General features: G+C 44.3%; 1 protein-coding gene across 1 annotated transcript in view; it reads left to right on the forward strand.

Moving 5' to 3' along the window:
• ELK3 (ETS transcription factor ELK3) overlaps nucleotides 1-24,347 on the forward strand; it is a 59,177-nt gene that overhangs the window by 26,038 nt on the left and 8,792 nt on the right. The window contains exons 2-3 of the mRNA XM_065423877.1: nucleotides 738-946; nucleotides 18,556-19,353. Of these exons, the coding sequence (XP_065279949.1) occupies nucleotides 740-946; nucleotides 18,556-19,353 (1,005 nt within the window). The 5' untranslated portion in view covers nucleotides 738-739. The remainder of the gene's footprint in view (nucleotides 1-737; nucleotides 947-18,555; nucleotides 19,354-24,347) is intronic.

Consider the following 24,347-nt stretch of genomic DNA (forward strand, 5'->3'; position numbering starts at 1 on the left):
TATGGTAAGGCAGGTCACCTCACAGCGGCATGTATGTTTAGTTAAATGAATAGAAAAATGAATTTAATTCCTGACTCCCTTCTTGTGGTCCTTGCAGTATCAGGAGGTTTTCCTGAAGAGAGGGTAGTACCCTGGGAGTGAATTCTGAGAGCAGGAACCAGCATAGAGATGGAAAAGCTGGCTGATGTAGTGTCAAGACTGGCGTCATTAGTGGAGGAGAGGTTACAGTGATTCAGTGAGATTATGTAGGCAGAGGCAGTTATGGAGGGCATTGTAAATGAGGCTAAGTTTAAACATGATGCAGTGGATATGGGGGAGATGGGCAAGGATAACGATTTTTAGAGGCCATATTTCGTATGGACTATAAAGGAGCAATGTGGGAACAAGGAGGCCAGAGAGCGGTGGCTGATGCAGGAATTGAAATGGGAAGTGCTAAGGGCCTGGAAATGACACTGGGTTTATGTGAAGCGCATGCAGAGTGTTTGACTTTCCCTTTACTCTGGTGTGTATGTTTTAGCAAAAAAGAATGTTACAACTAGAACTGTGACATGGGAGTGCCGGGCTTCTGTAGTTTTGTGCTTAGAATTATTTTTTAGTGCCTTGCACCTTCCTTTGCCAAACTGTTTTTTAGCTATGTAGAATGAATCCTACATGAAGATTAGGGTTGAGATGAACCTGGAGCCTAAATCTGTGCTACTGAATGCCTTTCACACGGTGTTGTCTTTTGTCCATTGTAGGTATGGAGAGTGCAATCACACTGTGGCAGTTCCTATTGCAATTGCTGCTGGATCAGAAACACGAGCACCTGATCTGTTGGACATCCAACGATGGGGAATTCAAGCTACTCAAAGCAGAAGAGGTGGCCAAGCTGTGGGGACTCAGAAAAAACAAAACTAATATGAATTATGACAAGCTAAGCAGAGCTCTCCGATACTATTATGACAAGGTAACGGTTGTTATTCTGAAGCAGATTAAGTAAATAGAAGCAAAACCGTATAGACTAAATTGAGAGATGCAAATAATATTTTACCTTTATGTAGATGCTTTCATTCTTAAAGATCTCAAAACAAACTTTATAAAAAGAGCACCATTGCAGGCAGCCACCTCTGGGTGGAGTGACAACTAATTGGTACTCAGTAAACCACTGCACAATACTGGAGTGAGGGGGGAGGAGAAATTTTGGCCAACACCCTCTATAACTGTTGACGACAATAAAATGGCTGTTTATTATAAAGAGAGACTGGTTATCACAGCATATTTAGGATTTTCTCCAGGGAAGATTAGTTGTAGAGCGTAGCAATGCTGTAATTATGACAGTTATAATAGTGGCTTCACTGCCAGGCTAACTTTAAAAATGGTGAACACACACACACACACACACACCTCCCCCCCAGTTTAAACATTGAAGTTAAGATTTTCAAAGCCAACTAAGGGACACACGTGATTGAGACACACAGGAGGTTTTTGGCCAATAATTTGGTAGTCTGACCTTATCATTTCTACAAAACGTTTTGAGTTTAAGAAATGTCAGTGACAGTGTGCAGTAAATGGCAAGTCATTAAGGGCATGATATAATGACCATTGAACTCAATGAGGGGAGGGCGTCTTTCAATTCATTTCATAGATTGGGCCCTAATTCCTTTGGTTTGCAATGCAGTGAACATTAATCTCTTGAAACACGTTTAGAATGCCTGTGGCTATGCAACAGTACTGCACAGGAGTTTCATTGTAATTGATCACTAGTTAATGCCCACTTTTTCTTAAGTAGTATTTAAATTTTATGTAAAATCATCTTGTGAAACTCTGTGTTGATTTAAGTAATAGGCTAGATTACATGTTGAGTGTAATTTGGTTAGAAAACAGACATAAGTGGTAAAGTACTGCAACATGCACCTAGCTGACATTTTTACGGATGTGCAGAGCAAGTGTAACTTACAACAAGAAAAGCAACTAACAGCAAGGTGCATTATTATTGTTGTTATTATTTGTATTGTGTAACACCTGGGAGCCCCAGTCGTGGACCAGGAGCCCATTGTGCTATGCACTGTACAAACACAGAACAAAAAGACAGAGCCTTGTCTAAGATAAAACGTGTGTGAGCAGGTGGTGGTCTCACCCCATTCCAGGTAAAGCCTGCACAAGCTGCAGACTGTGAAACTTACTCCCATTCCCAGTGTTATCTTTATTGATCTCCCACATCATAATGACAGAGCATAAACCTCAGTCCAAGCTTCCTGCTCAAAATCTAGCTGTTCCTAGGGTTTCTTGCACGTTCTCGCTATCTCTGCCTCTCATTCACTCTGACCAGAGGGTCATATCCACCTCTCTTATATTCTGGTAGAATTAACCATATAAAATAAGTCAGCAGAATTTACACTGAACTGATAACAGGGTGGGTTAACAGAAGCATAGGGGCCAACTCCCTGGGTGATCCGGGGCTGCAGCACCCACGAGAAAAAAATAGTGGCGGCTCAGCACCCATTGGTGGCCCCGCCGATGAGCTCTTCCCCCTCCCTCCCTCCCAGCGCCTGCTGTGGATCAGTTGTTCAGCAGCGGGCAGGAGGCGCTGGGGAGGGGAGGGGGCAGAGCGAGGGCGGGGGCAAAATGGGGCAGAAAGAGGTGGGGCGGGGGAAGAGCGGGGGCAGGGCCTGGGGTGGAGCCTGTGAACAGAAGAGCTTTGCATCCATTTGCAGAATCCCAGAACCTTTCATTCTAGCATGGCTATAGCTTTCCTAGCTTTACCTATCATGCTTTTCCTGCTATTCCCCCATCACATATGAAATTATGCACCAGCTAAATGGCAAATTGATCCAAGTTATGACATTTACTCCATGCACTCACTCATATGTGCGTACTTACCAACTTACATCATTTACCTCCCTGCTGAATTTGAGCCAAAGATTTCTATGGATGTGGCATCCACTTACATACGACTTAGATTTTGCCCCTTGTATCTGTGCTGGAAATTCAATGATCTTATTGAGTATAATACCTTCCAGTTGACAGCTGGTATGTATTTATGCTATTCTGTAGTGTATGTCAACATCCCCAGAGGTCAGCTTCACACAGAGAATGTAGGCATAGATTTGGCCCAGTGTTCTCACTGCTGATAATGTGCCAAAATACCTGCTGGGTAGCTTCATGTAAAGATGTTTTTCAACCACTCTGTCAAAATGAAATCCTAAATGGAAACATCTTGGATATTGTTACTTGGAGTTATTTAGAGCTTTTAAGATCAGATAGGCACATTTTTAGCCTGATTTTAAGGAGTTCTGAGCACTCACCAACTCAGATAAGGTCAATGGGAGATAAAGATGTTCAGTACCTCTGAAAACCAGGCCTCATGAGTATATTGGGAAGGTCATAAGGTCACCATTGGGGTAAACAGTGCTACAGCAAGTACTTTATTGGCCTTTCAGTTGGTGTCCAGTCTAGTCATCCACTTCCCTGGGTTAAGTAAGATGTGGCAGCAGTAGAATAAAGTATGTGGAGACAAAGAGAACAGAGGGTAACAGAATTTGTATTTGATAAACTGAGTATAGCAGAGGGATGAATGCTTGAGGGGAACTCTCCTATGTGACGAGATACTAGAAAGACAAATTACTGGAGGACGTATTGCACAGCACAACGCTGGAGGCATTAAAATATCTAGTACAATTCCCCTAGCTGGATGTTAGACACTACTGTTTTCCCAGCTACTCTTGGATTACTATTAATTGTATTATTTCAGGATCACTATTCTTTATATGACTAAATTCTTGATTTTTACAGTGGGCTCATATTTATTATTCTTACTGTTTCATACAGTGTTTGCAAAACCAGGGTTAATGCTAATTTTAATTTATTTATTTTTTAAAAGTATAGTTATGCTGATTGGTCTGTTCTCATCTTGATTTTCCAGTAGCTAAATGAGATGAGATTATACCTTGCAGTGACTAACACTAAAATTTAGCATGATTATGGCAGGTTTGCCTGCTACACGTGGCAGGGTAAATCAGACTAATTTATTGCCGAATTGAGCTCAAAGTATATTGTCCTTTATTATTTGTGTTACCTTAACCCCCAGGGATCCCCCCTTGTGTTAGGTGCTGTGCAAGCAGAGTTAACAAAACATCCAAAAATCCAGTCACTGGACGTGAAATCAAATTCTTTTCTATGTTTTGAACAGGATTTGGTAGATTGATATTTTTGTTGTTGCTTAAACAAGAACTCTGAAGGAGTTCTCCTTCTAACAGGCTATGAAACATCTTCAGTGTAGGATTTTAAAGCCATAACTACTACGATAAAAAGATGTTAGGATTTCAATGAGAAGAAGTCAGGCCCATTTAAGTTTTCTCTCCTTAAGACCTTTTGAAGGCGGCCTGGAAAGCACAAAAGGGTTAACAGAAGGATATTCTATTGTAGACGGATATGATTTTCTAATCACTCAGCATGGTGAATTCTCCCTCACTAAGTACTAAAAAGCTCCTGCTCAGCATGGGGAAATTCACATCATTATCTGACTCCAGCCTCTCAGTTTATAAACTTGACTAGGATCAATGCACACAGAGTGCCTGCTGGTGAGTGAACCATTTGTGCCTGGCTTCTGCCGAATAAAGCCATTAGTTTAATACAGTAAGTGGCTGAATTTATGCTGTTTGAATATAAGAGACAAATCATTTCTCCTTGGTAATGCTCTCTCTCCAAATCCTTTTTTCTCCAAGTGAGTGAAATATAATGCCTCTTTATGTGACAGTGCCCCTTCACTTGCGTCCCTTCCCCTCTTGTGCGTCTTTCTTCATGGCATTTGAAGCTTGTCGTCTTTTCAGTCAATCCATCCTCCCTTTGTTGCTTGCTGTCTGCTATATATTTTCTCTTTCCAAACGCTTTAACTCAGCACCTCCAGGAGGACTGTGTGTACCTCCTGTGTGCCTCTTCCAAGATGCTGATATAGTGATGCCTCTTCCCCATGTGTCATCAGCAGGGTTTGAACCCCAGACCAAAACCATGGGCTACTGCTATTTAAATTAAAGGAGTAACTCTACTGGCTGGTAGCAGCAGAGAGACTTCTCTCTGTGGGCTAGCCAGAGGGTAGCAGGTGATATGTACCGTGTTTTGTTACGCTCATTCAGAAGCAATGGGGAAAGGTAGATTGCTGGCAGGGAGCAGAAGAGGCAGGGTAGCCTGCTGCAGAGTTTGAAGAACTAGTAATTCTGGATAAGCAATTTCAGTTTTTCAGGGGACAATGAAAGGTCAGTAAGTAATGGATTAAATGTTAACGAACCAGGGGAGGGCCAAGTACCAAACACCTTTTCTCCCCATACTTACTCTGGCCCATGTTTCCTTCTCCCAGGCTGCACAGCGCAGAGGGGGGAAATATATGGGAAGAGCCCCTGTGGAGGGAAAATGTGGCTACATGGGATGCTTTGTTCACTTCTGCAAAACACGATGGGCAGTACTGTTGCCAATCTTCCAGGATTGTCCTGGAGTCTCCAAGAATTAAAGATTAAGTCATGTGATGAAACCTCCAGGAATACACCCAGTCCAACCAAAATTGGCAACCCTAGTGGGCAGGGCCAGAGCTGGGGAGGGAGCCATACTAAGCAGATTGCACTTCTCCCCCCGACTGGGGCTGATTTGTTGGATAAATTGGTGGAAGTTAGTGCTTTTTGTTGGTGTATTAGCGGCTGCTGTGTGCTCTGTGACTCTGCTCCGTACTCATACCCAATACCAGCTTGAGCACTGGATCTGCTGTGGTGCCATGGCTGGGGAGTGGCTGCAGGAGGGTGCAGAGTGGGAGCTGCTGGGCATAATCTGCAGGGCTTGAGGCTGGCATCCCTTTATCTGGAGGGGCTTTTCAGTATCTGCCCACTGTCAACCCTGCTGGTCCTGCAAACTAGGGTGGGGAGAGAACGCAAGTGCTCCGCAACTTGTGACAAAAGCCACCAGCCATTTAGATAGGAGGCTAGCACGTGACGATGGATTTTTCTGTCTTTGGGCAGCTTCCACCCCCACACAGCTAATGTTAACAGCATTAACCAAGTTAGTGCTACATGGTGTATTTTTAAAATTGGTCGTCACAGGGAAGTGAAGACCACTCACTGATGAAGGCAGTTTTATTGGCTCAGCCATTTTGCTTGGGGGGGGGGGAGCAACACTGGTGTCTTAAAATTCATCAAATGATTCATCTGAGTTTAAACGTGAATTAATTCCAGTATTTGAGAAAAAAAAATACAATTGACAGCAATTTCATCAGCCATGACTTTGAGAGTAACCATGATGTGCTGTTAAGGACTGCAGCTGGAATTGTATAAAATCCACATACAGAACCGTGCAGGAGAAGTGTGTTGTGGATTGTATTGTTTGTCATTTGATTTCCCAGTTATTGTTGCTAAATATGCATTGATAATCTATCCACTTCCTGGTTCCTCTTTAGAACTTGTGGGAGCAGGTTCACTGGATTTTCTTTTTAAATTTTGGAGTTTCAAATTAAAGTCTGTCTCCTATCATCCAAACAAAACACCAGCAGAAAAGGAACTGCTAAAGAAGGGCACTGTGTACTCACCCTTCATGCAGATCTGACAGGATGTTCCTGCTTTTACACATTTTTGCCTGTCAGAAACATCAGCTATTACTTTTATGCATGTGAAAACCTCCATGTATGGGCAAATTTAAATCCTTTTCCCTTTGGCATTTTAAAAATAATATACTCATAGGCAGGGGTGATAGTGCTGCTTTTTATTAAAGTTGCCCAACACTACTCATGTAGACCCTGTTTACAGCTACTTATAACTTTGTCATATTTTAACCATTTGAGCTGAAATTTTTCATGCCACGTGTCTGCCTCAGGCTGAATTGTTTTTTGGAAAATTCAGCCAAAATGGTTCAGCTGTTTCCGAGGGCAAAGCAAGGTGTCACAGGGTGCACCACTCACCGCTGCGCTGGCGCCTCCTCCTGGTCACTCTGGGGATTAGCTCTTGAGGCCGACGTCCCCTTCTGCAGTGTGCACAGCATTGCTCCGACTCTCTCTGGTCTGCAGCTCCTCTCGTGCTCCAGGACCCACAGCATCTCCTTTGTGACTTAGTCCTCCAGCTAGGTCACTTAGTGTTCCCCCTTTCGGGGTACCAAAGTCTCTCTCTACAGTAGCAGTCTTCCAGCTCACTGCCCTGCCAGTCTATGCCATGTCCTAGGTGGCTTGTAGGGGAACCTCAGCCCACCCACTACTCCAGTTCAGGGACCTTCAGCCCAGCAGTTGTGGGCTTTCCTCTCTCTGCCCTCACTGCTCCTTCCCTGGATGGCATCCTGCTCTCTGGTTCCCCTTCTCTCTCTGGGTGTACCAGCTCCAAACACTCCTCCCTCTTTCCAGGGAGTGACTGGAGCCTGCACGTTCTGCAGCCTCCAAACACCGCTTCCTCTTTTCAGGGAGTTACTACCCTTTCCTAGCAGCAGCCTCCTTCTGTTGCCAGCTTCCTGGCTTTATAGGCCCCGCCCGTTCCTGCTTATCTGAGCCTGCTTTCAATTAGCAACCTGCTCCCTGGTTCCTCCTCTAAGTGCAGCCTGAGGATTAATTTGCCTACCTGGCCATCTTAACCCCCATCAGTCCTGTGTGCAGTGAATACCCCATCACACCAGGGAAAATTCTGTTTTTCTGACCATGTTAAAAAATTCAGGTGACTTTGAACAGTGGTTGGGCCCCTGTACTTTGGAGCAGGGACATGAAATGTGGTAAGGGATTGGCCTTTGTGGCAGGGATCTGCCTTTTGCCACCTCTGTGAAAATCTCCCCAAATTTGGACAAGTTGTAAGCCTCTGAAAAATTGCAGTTCACACTTGCTCAGTAGAGATCTATGGGTATGTCTACACTTAAACCCCTCCAGTGGCACAGCTGCTGCACTTCAATGTAGATACAACCTACACTCCCATTGGTGTAGGTAATCCACTAGCACTGCCCACGCTGGGGGTCAGGTCAGTATAACGATGTCTCTCAGGATATTTCACCTCGGTGAGCGACAGAGCTATACCAATGTAAGTTCCCAGTATAGACCAGCCTTATGTCTTTTAGCAACTAAAATCTCTGAAGTTTCCATCCTCACTAAGCATGCTCCATCCCTTCCCAGCTTCTACAAGTGACTCGACTACACACGCACCATCCCCATAGAGAAACGGAGCATGCTCCCTTCAGAAAAGGAGAGTATTAAGGAAAGATTTGAAGGAGGATAATGAGGTAGCTCCGCAGATGTTTACCAAAAAGTTCCTCCCAATTGTGAGGGCAGCTTGGGAGAAAGCTTGTTTGGACATTTAAAAGCAAGCAATGGAGACTGGTATCACAGGCTGATCAAAGACAGAAGCTGAGGTTTTGAAGTGAATGAGAGATGATAGTGTGGGGACAGGCAGTGAAAGCACGTGAAGAGTGAAGACAAGTAGTTTATATATGATGCGAAAGAGAAGAAGAGCCAGCGGAGGGATGCCAGGAGGGTGACATGGTCAAAGCAGCAGGCTAGGAAAATGATCTTTGCAGCAGCATTCTGAATGGATATCTGGGACAAGATTACGTTAGTCCAGGCCAGAGAAAAGGATGTTGCAAGATGAGGAGATCCTGGACAAGAGTTTTAGCTGTGTGGATGCATAGGAAAGGCTGTATCTTACAGATGTTATGTAGAAAGAATTGGCAATATTTAGACACAGCCTGGAGATGAGGACCTAGAGAGAGGTCTGATTTGAAGATGACACCCTGGTTATGGGCCTGAGTAACAGGCAGGATGGTGGGTTTGTCCACAGTGATTGAGAAAGACTGTAGCGGGGAGGGCTTGGGGGAGGATATTAAGAGTGCTGTTTTAGCCATGTTGAGCTTGACCTAACAACTAGGCATCCATGAGGCGATGTCAGAGAGACAGGCTCAGATTTTAGCCTGGACAGAAGGAGACAGGTCTGGAGAAGAGAGGTAGATCTGTGAGTCAGCATAGATATGGTAGCTGAATTTCTGTTTGCAGGCGAGATTAGCCACAGATAAGATGGAGAAGATAAGGGACCCAATGAGAGAGTCTATAAACCCTGTACCAGCCTAGAAGGGGTTAAGGAGCTGCTCTGGGCTGGAGTAGCCCCAACCTGCTGCACCTGCAAGTCATGCCGGGAATGGAAGAGGGGTTTAAAAGCATGACACTCAGTCAGCTCAGTAAGAGCAGCTGTGAGAGGGGAGCTGATTGCTGAGCTTCCCAACTCCCAGGAAGAGGCCTGGTAGCAAGCAGAGCCCACACCCCTGGCCTAAAAGGAATGTGGCTGAAGAGGGGAGGCTGTCTCCTATAATTTTTGCTGGAAAACCAGTGGACTTTGAGTTGGACTGTGGCCTACCCGGGGCCCCGCTGAAGGAAGAGAGGCCAATGTCCTGGCTGGGACAGCCTGTGTGTTTCTTTTTCTTTCTTTCTGTTCTTTTGCGGCTACTGAGCTGTTTGTGTGTTCCCCAGAACTCTGAAAGGGAGAGACGTATCCAGAAGGGCTCAGCCTACGGCCTGAGAACCCATCACTGCCAGAGTGCTACTGAGCATTCCACTGGAGTAACTGGACCTGAGAGAGTGCACAGCCCCAGCAACACTGCAAGAGGGTGCTGTGTTAGGAGCAGGTCCTTGACAAATCCCTACAGAAAACTGAAGAGGGGTGGATGAGGAGGATCCTTTGAAGGACACTATGAAGGAGTGAGGTAGGAGAAGCAGGAGGAGGGGACAGAGTTCCATGGAAGCCAAGGGAGGACAAGGATTTCAAGAAGAGGAGAATGGTTGATTGTATTGAAGGCAGCTGACAGGTTAAGAAGGATGAGGATGGAGTCCTGGTTCTGAGTTCTGGCTAGGAAGAGGTCATGAGAGATTTTGATTTCAGTTGAGTGCAGGGGGTGGAAGCAGAATAGGAGTGGGTCTAGGATGATGATGATGATGATGATGATGATTTGTATTACCGTAGTGCCTGGGAGCTCCCTTCGTGGACCAGGGCCCCATTGTGCTAGAGGCTGTGCAAACAGAACAAAAAGACACTCCCTGCCCGAAAGAGGATTGAATTGAAGGAGGGAAATGCCTGACAGGGATTGCGTTCAGTGAGCTTAGAGGTAAAAGGGATACAGGAGAGAGGCAATAGTTGGAAAGGCCAATGGGCTCAAGGATGGCTTTTTTTAAAAATAGGAGAGACTAAAGCATGCTTGTATTGTGAGGGGAAAGAGCCAGAGGAGAGCGAGAGGTTATGGAGAAGAGTAAAGTAGGGGATGAGAGGGGGCGCAAGGGAGATCAGTAGATGGGATGGGGCCATTGGGGCAAGTGGAGGAGTTAGGGGAGGAAAGCAGGTGAGAAACTTCTGCATCTGTGATGGGGAGGAAGAGGGTTGTAGGAGGAGAGGGGGAAGGTCACTTGGAATTTCTCTTGGAAGAAATTAGCAAGAACCTGTGCAGAGAAAGCAGTGGAGGCAGAAGGGGAGGGCTTGAGGAGTGAGTCAGAGGTAGTGAAAAGGGGACTGTGATGGTGGATGTGGGAGTCAATTAAGTTGTAGAATTATAATTGGTTAGCTAGGAAGATGCTAGAACTGAAGGAGGAGAACACCAATTTGTAGTGGAGGAAGTCAGCCAGGTCACAGGAGTTCCACCAGAGTTGCACTGCAGCATGAGAGCAGAAGTGGAGGAAGTGGATATTTGGGGTGGGGAGCCAGGGCTGGAGGTTGGCAGGGCCTATCTGGCTATGGGAGAGCAGCAAAAAAGAGTCTAGGAGAGGGATGTATGGAGAGAATCAACAACCGTATCAATGGAAGAGAGGGCTGAGCTCAGAGCAGACAAGATGTCATAGACATTGATGGACTGCAAGTCACAGAAAGGGTGAGTGACAAGGTGTGAGAGCAGGGGCTCATGGGGTATGTAGAAAGAGGCCAGATGATGGTCAAAGAGGGGGAACTCAGCAGGAGAGAGCTCAGAAAAAGAACAGTGCGGGGTGAAGAGCAAGTCAAGTGAACGGCTCTGTTGGTGTGTGGGAGAGTTGAATCATAGAATATCAGGGTTGGAAGGGACCTCAGGAGGTCATCTAGTCCAACCCCCTGCTCAAAGCAGGACCAATCCCCAGACAGATTTTTGCCCCAAATCCCTAAATGGCCCCCTCAAGGATTGAACTCTCAACCCTGGGTTTAGCAGGCCAATGCTCAAACCACTGAGCTATCCCTCCCCCAAGTAGGACATGGGCTGCAGATGGAATGAAGAGGTGATGACGAGGAAAACATGCAGCTAGGGTTCAGATGGGAGTTGAAGTCACCAAGAATGAGTGTGGGAGATTGTGAGGAGAGGAAGAGAGAGAGATCCAGGAGTTGAGATCAGAGAGGAAGGCTGATGGGAGGAGTTAGATGGACAGTAGATCATAGCAGCATGGAGTGGGAAAGGAGAGAAGAGTCAGGTGCAGTGCTATTCAGAAGAAGAGAAAGATTGGGAAGGGGGAGGTGGGAGAGATAGACAGTGGCAGGAATGGGAGAGGAGAAACCCAACACCCTCCCCATGGTCTGATCCAGGGTGGGGAGTGAGAGAGAAGGAGAGGCCTCCCTAAGAGAGGGCAGCTGTAGAGGCAGTGTCAGATGAAGGAATCCAGGTCTCTGTGAGAGCCAGGAGCTGGAGGGAGCGAGGTAGGAAGAGGCTGTGGATGGCTGTGATTTTTTTTTTTTTTTTTTTTTTTTAAGAGAGGGAGTGGGTCTTCCAGACACAGCAAGAGAAGGGGGGAGGAAGGAAGGGGGATGATAGAATCACAGAAATATATGGGAGGAGATAGCTCAAGCAATCATCTAGTCCCTCCCCCCTCCATGCTTAGGCAGGATTAAATATATGAACAGATACCTATACGCATACCTAGTGTGCCTATAGCCATCTGCAATCGATTGCTTTATACTAAGATAGTGAGCTCTTTGGGGCAGGGGCTGTGTGCGGTCCCAGGTCCCGTGATAACACTAAGTGGAAAAAGTAAATAACTGGAACCAGGATATCTTTCCAAAGCAGAAAATTCTTTCCCAGCATTGCTTTACCTCATATTTAAAACAACTAATGATCACTACTACATATGCACAGACAGGCCTTGTGTAACATAATACATTTTACCATTGGTTTTAGGACAACCAACTGCACAGTTATGTATCTTCCTCTGATAGTCCGTAGTTCTGAGGGGAGGGCACAGAGAGGAAGGTTAGTGTTGTGCAAAGCATGTCGTGGGGAGGTACCTTCTTACTACTACTGTTTCTGGGGCTGGCACGGGCACTTCTGCTGCTAATGCTAAGTTGGGACTCTGCTAGAATCAGCAAGCAGCTCATTTTGTCGAAACTCAGTTAAGTATCTTCATCATCAAATGGAATAGCTGCTGAATGTTTGGATTGCCGCACAGGGTGGCTCGTTAGCTGGAGGTAATAGCAGCAATAAAACAAATACCCCAGATTCCAATCTCACTCACATCCATGACTGCAACCATTGTCTTAAATTATTCATGCAAGATTTCTTGACAGTGAAAAGTTGAGTGAGGTCAGTGTTACGCATGACACACATTTGCTTCCAAGTCTTGTCTAAATCCAGCTAAGTAAAAATCTTCCACTTCGTCAGCTCATTCCAAAGATACAATCAGAATGAATTTTATCTGCTAAAGAATTCAACATTAAAAAAAAAAGTAATGAAATACAATGTGACAAACATACTCACACACAGTGTGTTTTTATTTACCAGCATCTAGCTGCATACCCAGCATATGCACACACTAATAATATTCTGGTGCAGAAAGCAGTAGTCAGTGAATCATAATTTACAATAGCAGTGTTCTTCATTCTGATCAAAGGATGGTGCTGGAACACTTCTGTAATTTGAAACCTTAAATGATAAGAAGTTACTGCTGAACAATTCTCTGTACTCATCCATCTGTTAGAATGAAAACAAACAAAATGAGGGAAAAATCCAGACGTCAACCAAACCAATATTCACATCAAAACTGTTTGTACATTTGCTCCCAGGGGGAAAAATCCTGCTATCTATAGGGGTAAACTCCAGATACTAGCAGCTATCAGGATGGACAGACAGCATCCATCGATCACTTTAGGCCTTTCTACAGTAGAATCCCAGCTACATTAGGGAACCCACAACTTGGTTGCGTCCTAACCATATCATAAAGTGGTTTAGTTTTGCCTGCATAGACTAAACCAAATCAAATTATGATCACATTAAAAGAACTATGCTAACAAGGTTCCCTTCCCTTGGTTAGTATATGATTTTGTCTGGTATGCACAGGAAAACTCAAACCATGTTATAACATGGTGAGGGTGCAGCCATGTTTTAAAAGAGTTCCCTAACATGGTTGGAATTCTAGCACAACGGCATGGACAGACACAGATCCTCTTAGCTCTAGTCATCCAAAAATCTCAACCCACTTTACAAAGCTGGGTAATTGTTATATAATCCCTAATTTGCAGCTGAGGAAAGAGGAGCACCAAGAGGCCGAGTGATTTGATGGAAGCCACTCAAGAAGCCAGTTGCAGACCTGCCACTAGAACTCTGGTGTCCCAGTTCCCAGACCATGCTCTGAACACTAGAGAGATTGCTGTCTCCTGATAAGGCCAATAGACAGTTTATAAATTGAGGAAGTGGAGGCACTGAAGCTGTCATTGGACCTGTTTTCTACTCCTCCAACTACACTAACACAACAGTTACTCCTATCCATACTGCACCCTCTCTAGCACTAACCCACCCTGATGGCTAGGTCAGCAGATGTGAATAAAAGCAAGTTTTCTCTCTGAGGTAATTTATCCGAAATTTAAACAGAAGGCGAGGCAAGTGCATGTGATTGCTCTTCTGATATCATGGTGAACAGTTGCCTAACTCAGCAGAAGCAGACATTAGCACAAAGGCAGCCGCCTTTGCCATCTGATATTGAAAGAAAACCATTTGGCTAGCGCTTGTAGCCAAGGCTGATAATCTCCTTGCCGCCCATCTTTCAGAGTCTGGTCTGATATACCTTTCATATTTCTGGAATGGACGCAGCCAGTGACAAACAAACAAGGAAACCTGAAGGTGAAGAAAAGCTAAGGTTAATCTGCGCATTTCTGGCTACAGATATGACAATGGTGTTTCAGAAATGGCTAATTAATTTGCATTCTTATTTTCCCTGACACTATGATAGTGGGTTTTTAGGCTGAGCATTTCAAAGCAGCATCCAAAATGTTTGAGGAGTATGTGAACTCAACCTTTTAAGCTCTGCCCATCATTAATTATTAGGACTTCGTTGCAGGCTCATGCAGATTAGAAAGCTGCACTGAAAGGGCCCTGTATTAAAACAATTCTATCTTGAATAATAGCAAAAGCAGCATAAAAATCACCAGCCCCTTCAATGGCTGTTTATAGAAATGTTTCCCTGTTTCAAGCTTGCTCCACTGTAAAAGTGCCTCTCAACTTTATTTAATCTTTTTGTGCTGGGAGTCCGTTTCCAAGCACAACATCCATTGCCAATTCTAGATGCAACAAACCCTCAGGAGCCAAAAGTAGATGTTTTTAAATTAAAATGTTGGGGGGGGGAAAGTAGTTATATTCTGGGAATATATTCTTGAGTTTTATATTTTTTTTAAGTAATTCAAAAATTTAGTATGAGGTGTAAAACTGAGTCAGAGTGAAGTAAAACTGAGAACGATGTTTCAACTACACCAGAGCAGACAAAAACATAAACCAAGTCCTAAAATGAAGCCAGGAGAATCAACACACACATGCATTTAGATTCCAAATATCTTCTGAACTATAAAAATAGTCTTTGTGTAATCATCTTCATCTATGTAGACAGATTCACGTACAACTCAGACTGGAGGAAGCATGGGCTTGCGGTTAAAGGAGTAGATTGGGAAATTTGGATTTAATTTCCAGCTCTGGAGATTCCTTCTGTGAACTTGGCCAAGTCCCTTTTGCTCTGTGTGTCTAGCTCCCCATTTGTAAAACAGGGATAACAACAGTTCCCTACCTCACTGGGATTTGGTGAGGATAAATCCGCTAATGTATATGAGGCTTTCAGAGTTCTACAGTGATGGAAGCCATGTAAGAATCTAGATACATAAATAGGAATTAAGGCTGAATTTCTTTTTTAAACCAACAAAACAAATAGTTAATGAAAGAGAACAGTGGTCTGAGACTTTGTTTGCCAAGTCTTGGAATAGCTATTTATGGTTGACTGAAAAAGAAATTAAGTTTACAGGAATAATGTAAGTTCACATTCAACTTTACTTACCACAGAGCAGTTTTACCTTATAAGAAACAGCTGTGCACCAGAGAGGGGGTATTCCCCAGAAAGTCTTTTAAAGGGGAGAATCCTTTGTCAAAGAACCATGGACCCCAAGAAAACAAAAACTCACTTCTGAAATATCTGAAAAATTGCCGCTGCCCCCTCTTCTTCCTTGATATGGAGATCTCATAGACTGGAGGTCTATGGAGGTCTCAGACTCAATCGACTTTAAGGTCAGAAGGGATCACCATGATCATCTAGTCTGACCACCTGCACATTGCAGGCCACAGAACCTCACCCACCCACTCCTGTATTAGAGAAAGGTGAAAAACCCCCAGTGTCTCTGTCAAGCTGACCTGGGGGAAAATCCCGTCCTGATCCCCAAATATGGCAATCAGTTAAGACCCTGAGCATGTGGGCAAGACCCACCAGCCAGACACCTGGGAAAGAATTCTCTGTAGTAACTCAGAGCCCTCTCCATCTAGTGTCCTATCACCAGCCTCTGGAGATATTTGGAGATATTTGCTACTAGCAGTCACAGATTGCCTATAATGGCATGTAGCCAGTCTCCTCATACATCCCCTCCAGAAACATACCAAGCTTAGTTTTGAAGCCAGTTAGGTTTTTTTGCCTCCCCCCCCACACTGCTCTCTTCCTTTTCATGGGCTCATGTTATCTGGTACCATAATGTAACTGCATATGAGCTCATACAAGGACCTTGTAGGTCTAAAATGTTGTATAATTGGGCAAAAGCACATCAAAACCAATGAGGAGTCTGGTGGCACTTTAAAGACTAAGAGATTTTTTGGGCATAAGCTTTCGTGGGTAAAAAACCCACTTCTTCAGATGCACAGACTAACACGGCTACCCCTGTGATATAAAGCACATCAGTAGATTTAGGGCTTGATCCAAACCTCATTAAAGTCAAACCCCCAGAAACATTAAAGTGATTGGGCCAGTAAATTATTTCATTAGGGCAAATATGAAGAAAAGCAAACAGTTGTACTAACAACAATTTACATAGCTGGGATTTTTTTCTGTGTTTCTATTATGTTTTGTGTCTGAGTAAAAGATTTCCCTGTACTCACCCCTGAGCTGAGGTGGTAATTACTTGTTTGTGACATCAAAGACTGTGCAAACATTTGCATTTGTCACAAATTTAGCTCATGTCTCATGACTGCTGAAGGGCGTGTGATCATTGTCAATTGGCGGCACAAGACTAGAGGCTGAGCCTGCACACTAGCACATGTATGCAGGCATAGAGGTTTAATGGGCTACCCCTAATTTGAACATGGGTTTTTGTATGTGTAACTCTTCTGCCAGGTGGAGCCAGCAGCAACAAGGGCCGGGTTCAGTATCTAGGGGTTCCTTTTCAACAATACAACACAAAACCGGCTTGAGCCCCCACCTGGTGACCTGGGACAATTACACTCCACCCCCTGGGCATCTCTAAGAGGCAATACTTCCCCTGTTGCAAGCACAAAGTCTGAGTGTAGCAAAACCTTTTAATAAAAGGAGGGAAGTAACTCAGCATTAATTTGGGAAAACACTGCAACTAGGGTTCATAAACACAAACCATGAGCAAAAGACCCACCACCAAGTAAGTTGGGCAGTGTCCTTTTCTCCTCAGGGTCTTAAGTCCAGCAACCCAAAAGTCCCTTTAATGTGCCTGTCCCTTCTCTGTACCCCACTCACAGTTGCTGTCCTTGGCCAGTGCAGCCCCTGAGTTCAGAGGTTCATCCACAGAGTTCACCTCCCACCCTGTGTGAAGGGGGGAGGGTAAGGAGGCACCTTACACGCTGCACTGCTCGGGCAATTGCTTGTCACCCCAACGTTCGATTGCCACGCCTCTGCGGGGCTGTGCTCTGGCCCTCTCCACCAGCCTCCCTGCTGGCCATGCCTCTCTGCCAGCTGCCTGGCTGGCCACTCACCAAGATGTCTTCAGCCTCCCCCCCACACTTAACACAGCTCTCAGTGATTTCAGCTGTTAGTGGGGGAACCTAACTGCTTGTGCACATTGTGCAGTCTCTTCCAATAGAGGCACTGTTCCAAAGTAGGTCTAATACTTAGACCTAGGTATCAGTGATCAGCTCTGCAACCTGTAACAAGACTCTCAGTTGAGTCTAAATGGGAGAGAGGAATGGTCAAGTGGCATCAACAACCCTTAAACAGGGCCCACACCACTCTCAACTCATGGGGCTTTGGAACCCATGTCCCCTGTCTAGCGAGTGCCGTTCAGTTGAGGGTGAGACCCTCCATCGGGATATGCCAGGTACAGTTCTGCTGCCCTCGGTTCACACAACAACCCTTTATTACTCCTGCCCTAATAACAAGGAGACGGGGGATCCAACACCAGCCAGAAGTGATCATTTGGGCAAGCAATCCCATCATGCTGAGCACCTAGGCAGGGTGTGTGTTTCCATGCAAACGAGATCAGCTTCTGAAGTTTTTTCCCACAGCTCACCACTAGATGTCAGGGGAGAGCTCATCCAGACTCTGCTTACATTTGTTTTATAATTTGCAAATATTTGAAAGGAAAGCTTAACCCTTAGGGATCATGGATCTAGGGATTGCAAGAGCTACAGCTGAGTTTTCTACAGTGTGACAGCCCATCTAAAGGCGGAGGAGGTCAAACCTCCAAGGTGCTGAGAATGCTCTTTTTCCATTGGAAAGAAAATATTTCTGAGCTGCTTTAGCGGAAGAGAGAGGTGATTAATCCATGTTGCAGCGTGTATATTGTAGAGATGGCAATTTTGTTAGATGTGATGAGGAGGCGTGTAACATAAATGTTTAGGTAGGTGGATGGAATCAGGCCCAAGGAAAGGAAGAGTTTGAATACTCACTGAAATGCCTGTCTGACTATGAGCAAAGAGCAATGTCAGCCTATATATGTGAAACCATGTAAACGACCACTGCCTGCCATGCTGACCAATATTGTTTCATTGTTTATTTGTACTCCGTCTGTCTAGATCCTTCCGTTTCCTCTCGTCTTATACTGAGACCGTAAGCTCTTTGGGGAGGGACTGTATTTTGTTCTGTGCTTGTACAGCGCCTAGTGTAGCCCACACACGTCCTGGGTGTGGTGCTCTGTCCCATCTAGTGGCACTGAGACCACTTAGAGAGAGATTATGAGTCTGCTCTACAGCCTTAGCTAACAGCAAGTTGTTGGTTCGATCCCGCCCGCCCACAACCGGGGTTTGTCGGCGTTACACTAGCACAATGGGGTCCTGGTTCATAACTATGGCCCCATGGCATTATAATACAAATAGAAAACAATAATAATGCACTCCGTGCATCCAGATCACTAACCTTGTTAGCCTGTGGTTTTGTATTCACAGAACATCATCAAGAAAGTGATTGGACAGAAGTTTGTGTACAAGTTTGTCTCCTTTCCTGAGATTTTGAAAATGGATCCTCATGCTGTGGAAATCAGCAGAGAGAGCCTCTTGCTGCAGGACAGCGAGTGTAAGATGCTTTCCGAGGGCAGAGACCAGCACAAGCACAATGTGTCAGCTCTGAAAAGCACAAGCCGTAACGAATATATCCATTCTGGTCTGTACTCTTCTTTCACCATCAACTCCCTGCAGAACCAGCCAGACACTCACAAGCCAATCAAAACAGAAAAACTGGAGGAGAAGTCGGAAGGAAACACACCGGTGGAAGAAGTCAGGACTGTTATAAGATTTGTGACAAACAAAACAGACAAGCAAGTGATGAGGCCCATTGTGTCGTTGCCATCGACGTCCGAAGCAGCAGCTGGCTCTGCTTTTCTCACCTCTTCAGTGTCAGCTAAAATATCTTCTTTAATGTTGCCTACCACAGCCAGCATTTCATCTACTACTTCGCCGTCTTCATCACGGTCTCCGTCTCTGTCTCCTCACTCACCCCTCCCTTCAGATCACAGGAGCCTCTTTCTTGAGTCCAGTTGCCATGACTCAGATTCTCTTGAGCCTCTGAACCTCTCTTCAGGTTCCAAGACGAAATTTCCATCTCTTCCCCCAAAGGCTAAAAAACCCAAAGGCTTGGAAATCTCAGCGCCGCCCATGGTTCTTTCCAGCACCGATATTGGTTCCATCGCCCTCAACAGCCCAGCACTTCCTTCGGGATCCCTGACTCCAGCTTTCTTTACTGCACAGGTAAGATATGTCTGTCTAATATACTCTTGTTTTGGACAAATAGGTTCTAATTTGGTAAAGACTAAATGAAGGATCAGGTTTATGTGCATGTGACTTTCACATTGAAAAGAGTCCATGGGGAGGGAAAAAAGGTGTAGGAGATGCCTATATAAAATGTGGAAAGTACAGTCCTTTCTTGCACACATGCCCAGTGGTAATGTGGAGAAAAGTAATTACAGTTCACAGAGTGGGCGGAAGGATAACAAGACATTCACTTGGGTCAGCTGTTAACATCAATCAGCTATCGTTTAAAACCAGTTTCAAGGTATGCAGAACAAGGAGGAAAAGGCCAAGAAACAAATACACGTAGTTACTCCGTCAAAATGTGGATGTGTATGTCATGGGATGCTTGGCTGATTTTTTTAGTACCACTTGCTGCACCCATTCATAAAGTGTGACATTTTCATTAGCTTTCAAAGCAGATCAAATTAATTGGTTTCTAAGAAAGGGCTCTTAAGCCAATTTCAATTTCAAAAGGCCTTACAGGTTCATAAAGCATTTGCTGCAGTCTCCTTTCTGCATGAGCCTAAGAAATACCCATTTGTTTCTGTTCACTGTAAAGTGGATGTTAACTAATTACACAATTGTAGGAGTGTCAGTGTTGAACAATAGTTGTCCTGAAGGTGGAGTTCACTAAAAATAATGTCACTGGACAGACCTAGTAATTCAAAGGACAAGAGGAAAGTCAGCAAGAAGCAGATGATTTAGTGCTTGCATCATTTATTTGCGTCTGACTGCACCACAGTAAAATTAGAGAGGAAATTCATTTGTAAAAATATGCACAAAGAAAGACTATAGGAATAAAAGTTCACGCAATCAATATTAAGTGAAATTTATTGAATATATAACAAAAAATAAAACAACAAATGGTAGGGTGGCTAACTCACTCACAAAAGCAAGGAAATCTAGGGATATGATTTAAGCCTTATCCTGAATTCACCAGATATTATGCCTTCCTTTTATTAGAGCCCTGCAGTACTTGGGCACAAGGGAATGATTTAAGGTTGGGTCTCAAATGAAAATTAGCTTGTTTGTCTCTACCTGTCATTTGTGCACATCATAAAAACTCCAAGCGTAAAGTACAGTTAGCAGGAAGAACTGGAGTGTGGCAAGCCAGAACTGAGATGCATTGACTAGCATGCAGAGTATCTAGCTGTGGTAATAACCACGGTAAATGTTTTACTTTCAGGGCACAAAAATGGACAAATAAATCATACCAGGCCCAGAATGGGACAGATTGAAAGCAAGGTCCATTGCAAGTCTACTTTAATCTAATACCATACCCAGAATCAGTAGAGCCATTTTGATTTGTTTCCTTGTTGGTCCATTCATTCACCATTTCTTTGGATACTTCGCTTCCTTGTTATCTATAAAATAGTCTATTACGCCCAAGATTTTCAAAAAGGAAAAATTAGAAAGAGCCTGGTTTGTTTTGTAGTTGACTATGGGCCGCTTCTTGATTGATACTCACTGTAGTCCATTACCAAACACATCAGTGATTCAGTTCTCCATCTGTTTATTCCACCGTTCAGCACATCTTTCTTAACAGTCTCTATAAGAGACTGAATGCATCTGTGAGAGACGTGGTGGGCTCTTTGGGGCCATTTGCTCTCCAGACATTTGGCAGCATCATTGGAGCACGGTAGCTGTTTCTGTGTATTAACAATCGATTTTAGGCTTGTTTAAAAAGCATCCTACATCTTTAAGAAGTTTGACATAATTGAGCACATAATAAAATACAAAATACATCAACCATATTTAGGTAACAGTAAAGTTATAATAGAAAGTAACGAGATCTAGAGTTTAGGTTGGCAGGCTGCAATTCATCTCATTTTACTTGTTAATGGCAAGTGCTACACATCCAGCTACATTTTATTTACCAGATTCTGATCTCAGAGACACATAGGGACTACACGCAGTCAAGGACATATGCACTCTGTTCCCAACTCTAGAAGTCAGACAGGGTATTTGAATGGTTCAGCAAGAGCTCACAAAATGCAGCCACTCCCTCTGAGAAAATGATTCAAAATGGCTTCCAGCAACTATTCTTGAGCACATAAATAAAAAGCTCAGCCAATCAGAGAACCATAACGAAGACCTTATGACTTTTATAACCAAACAGGACCAACTCAACTTCAAAAAGAAAAAAGCGACATGAAGATATTGGGAAATTTTGCTCTTAAAGGCAAAAAGGAATTGGTACAATTTTTTGATAGAGGTTTTTTTGGAATTTCATTTAATGAACATGAAAACAGGAATGCTTAAATAACAACAAAATTTGAGAATTTTGCCCAGTTCCATCGCTTGTTCTGCAGATTATTTATCTTTTTGTTTTTGCTAGCACTGTTGCCTTTTTCTGGAAAATGGGGAAAGCTGATTTATGTCTGTTTTCTTGAGGCATGTGCTTCAGAGTTCGTAACTTCTACAATATACTGATTCCTAACGTATGAAATGAGTGTGTACACAACAGCCCTTCCCTTCGCATTCATCATCTGCAGGGCCGGAGCCCTTTAGCACCACAGTTACAGACCTTATAGCACCTTAGTTAAAGGGGTAACTTCTGTAGGGGTCATCTATCATGATGTGACATGCACTGTGCTAGTAAGGGTTACACCAACTTTGCTCCTTTTTGGGGCGAAGGTGGGAACTCTGCTTTTCCTCACTATAGTGTGTTTGTACTATAAATAACATTAATTTGAAATATTTTTTTAAAGCAGTGCTCCTACAACTGAGATAAATCTAATCCATCTGTGGTTATTACTGGCTTTGGGATAATAGCATCCCAGCAGGATTAAAATACAATACTGATTATATTGCCAGTGGGGGGATAACATGAGATGATATATCAGTTTCCACATGTAATTTAAGGACAGGTGATTCTGTTCTGTTGTTTACACCTTAAATTCCTCCTGTGGTTTTGCTGCTGTCTGATGGCCTCGGTGATATGAAGACTGGAATGCAGCCTGCACTTCTTGTATTAAATATTAACCAAATTCGAGCCTTACTGTGGCTAGCTCCTGGCTCCAGCTGAAAGTGACAACTCTAGTGCTCTGAACTTCACAGGGTGTGGACTTTACCTTAGTACTATTGTCAGGCACCTTAAGGTATTGATTGACCGGACTGGGTTACAACTCAGTTTCAAATCTCTCTTTAAGCACTAGCCCTTCTTTAGGGACTGTACTTCAGAGAAATGGGGTCTCTCTGCATTCATTATTAGGGATCAGACCTCGGGACACAATTCTGAATAAGCTCCTCCTCCTGCCTTTTGCTCTTTATTTCTTCCCAAAGAACCTTTTTAAAAAGGTGTTGGGTTATTGGGTATTCATAGTCATCTGGATCATGACAGCTGCTAATATACTCTTTTAAGAAGGTTCTCTGGGAAGAAGTAAAAGCAGATGTGGAGTTTATTCAGAACAGTGTCCCAAGACCTCACAGCTAGCTCAGCCTGCGTAATACTGTGTACTTCGCTGAACTGTATTGGTTCTGGCTGCAGAGATAGCTGGTTTCAAGTCAATGGCCTTTAACTTACAGAACCCTAAGAACATAGATCTCTGACCATTTATCCTGATCTAGTTCAGTTACATCATTTGCCATATCTCCTGAATCCCCATGGATACACTCCAGGAGGATGGCTAGCAGATAGTAACACAGCCTGGGAACAGCACCACTCATGCCAGCGTCTGAAACAACCCAACATGTACATGATTATTAGCTGTTCTTAAAAAGGGAGAAATGTTTAGTTTGTGAGTGGACAGAGTTACTTTTAAGGGGCAAACCCTGCTACCCCCTTCCCCATAGACATAAAGGGCCATGGGCACGGTGGGGCTGGTGTGGTGTTGCATGGGGAGATGGGAGTGCAGGATTTGGGGGGCATGCTTGGTGAGCCCAGACCCCTTACATTCTGCACAGCCTACTTGCATAAGGGCTTTCCACGTGCTACCTGGGATGAGGGGAGGAAATTGGCATGGGGGAGGGGAGGGAATTGGCAAATATGTGGCTATGAGGGAGACTATAGTGGCTTTGGAGGATAATGCATCCTTGAGAGAGGACGCGTCCATATACATTTTGGCCTTGTCAACACTGTTGGATCTGTGTTAGTAGCAACAGCACCTAGCAACCTATTAGTAAGATCCAGTGTGGCTTATTCCATTTCTTTAACATGCTCTCCTGTTACCAACCCTGGGGTTTCTTGCCTGCTCTTTTCCTCTAGCACCTTTCCATCCAATCACTCCATCCTTTCTCTCTTCTTCTCCCACACTGTTCTCAATATTTCACTCTCATCTGCTTCCCTCCCTCATAGGACATGTTTGCTCTGGTATCCCCATCTTCAAAAAAAGAACATTGTCCCCACTTGTTTATCCAGTGGCCACCCTCAACTCCCTTCTTCGCTTCACCCCTAAATGTATTGGTCACACAATCCTGTCCTCCATGTTCCTCTGCTTTGCTCCACTGAAACTACGCTTCCCAGAGCCAGATCTCCTCCTCTCTACTGCATATTCCTGCTCCTTGACTTCCCTGCTGTGTTGGAGGCCATCGATCAGACTCTCCTCTAAAACTTGCCCACCCTTGCTTTCATCATGAAGTTCTCACATGGTTCTTCGCCTACATTTCTGGCCATTCCTTTATCATCTCTTTTAGTGGGTCATTGTCCTCCCTACACCCACTGTTTATGGGTTCTCCAGGGCTCCATCCTTTGCCCCATCTCTTCTTGCTTTACACCCGTTCCCTTTGGTGGTCTCATAAGCTCATAAGCTACCATTTTTACATCTACAATGACTGGTAACTCTACCTTCCAACTCCTTACCTGCCTATCTGCCTCCCTCCCACCAATCCTGCACATAAGCCTTCCTCTCTGACATCTCCTCCTGGATGTCTTGACATAAGCTTAAACTTAACATGGCCAAAATTGAACGTCTGTCTCCACCCTTCATCGTCTTCCCACTCCCTCATCTGCT

This window comes from Emys orbicularis, chromosome 1 (genome assembly GCF_028017835.1).
Source record: "Emys orbicularis isolate rEmyOrb1 chromosome 1, rEmyOrb1.hap1, whole genome shotgun sequence".
Taxonomy (NCBI): Eukaryota; Metazoa; Chordata; order Testudines; family Emydidae; genus Emys; species Emys orbicularis.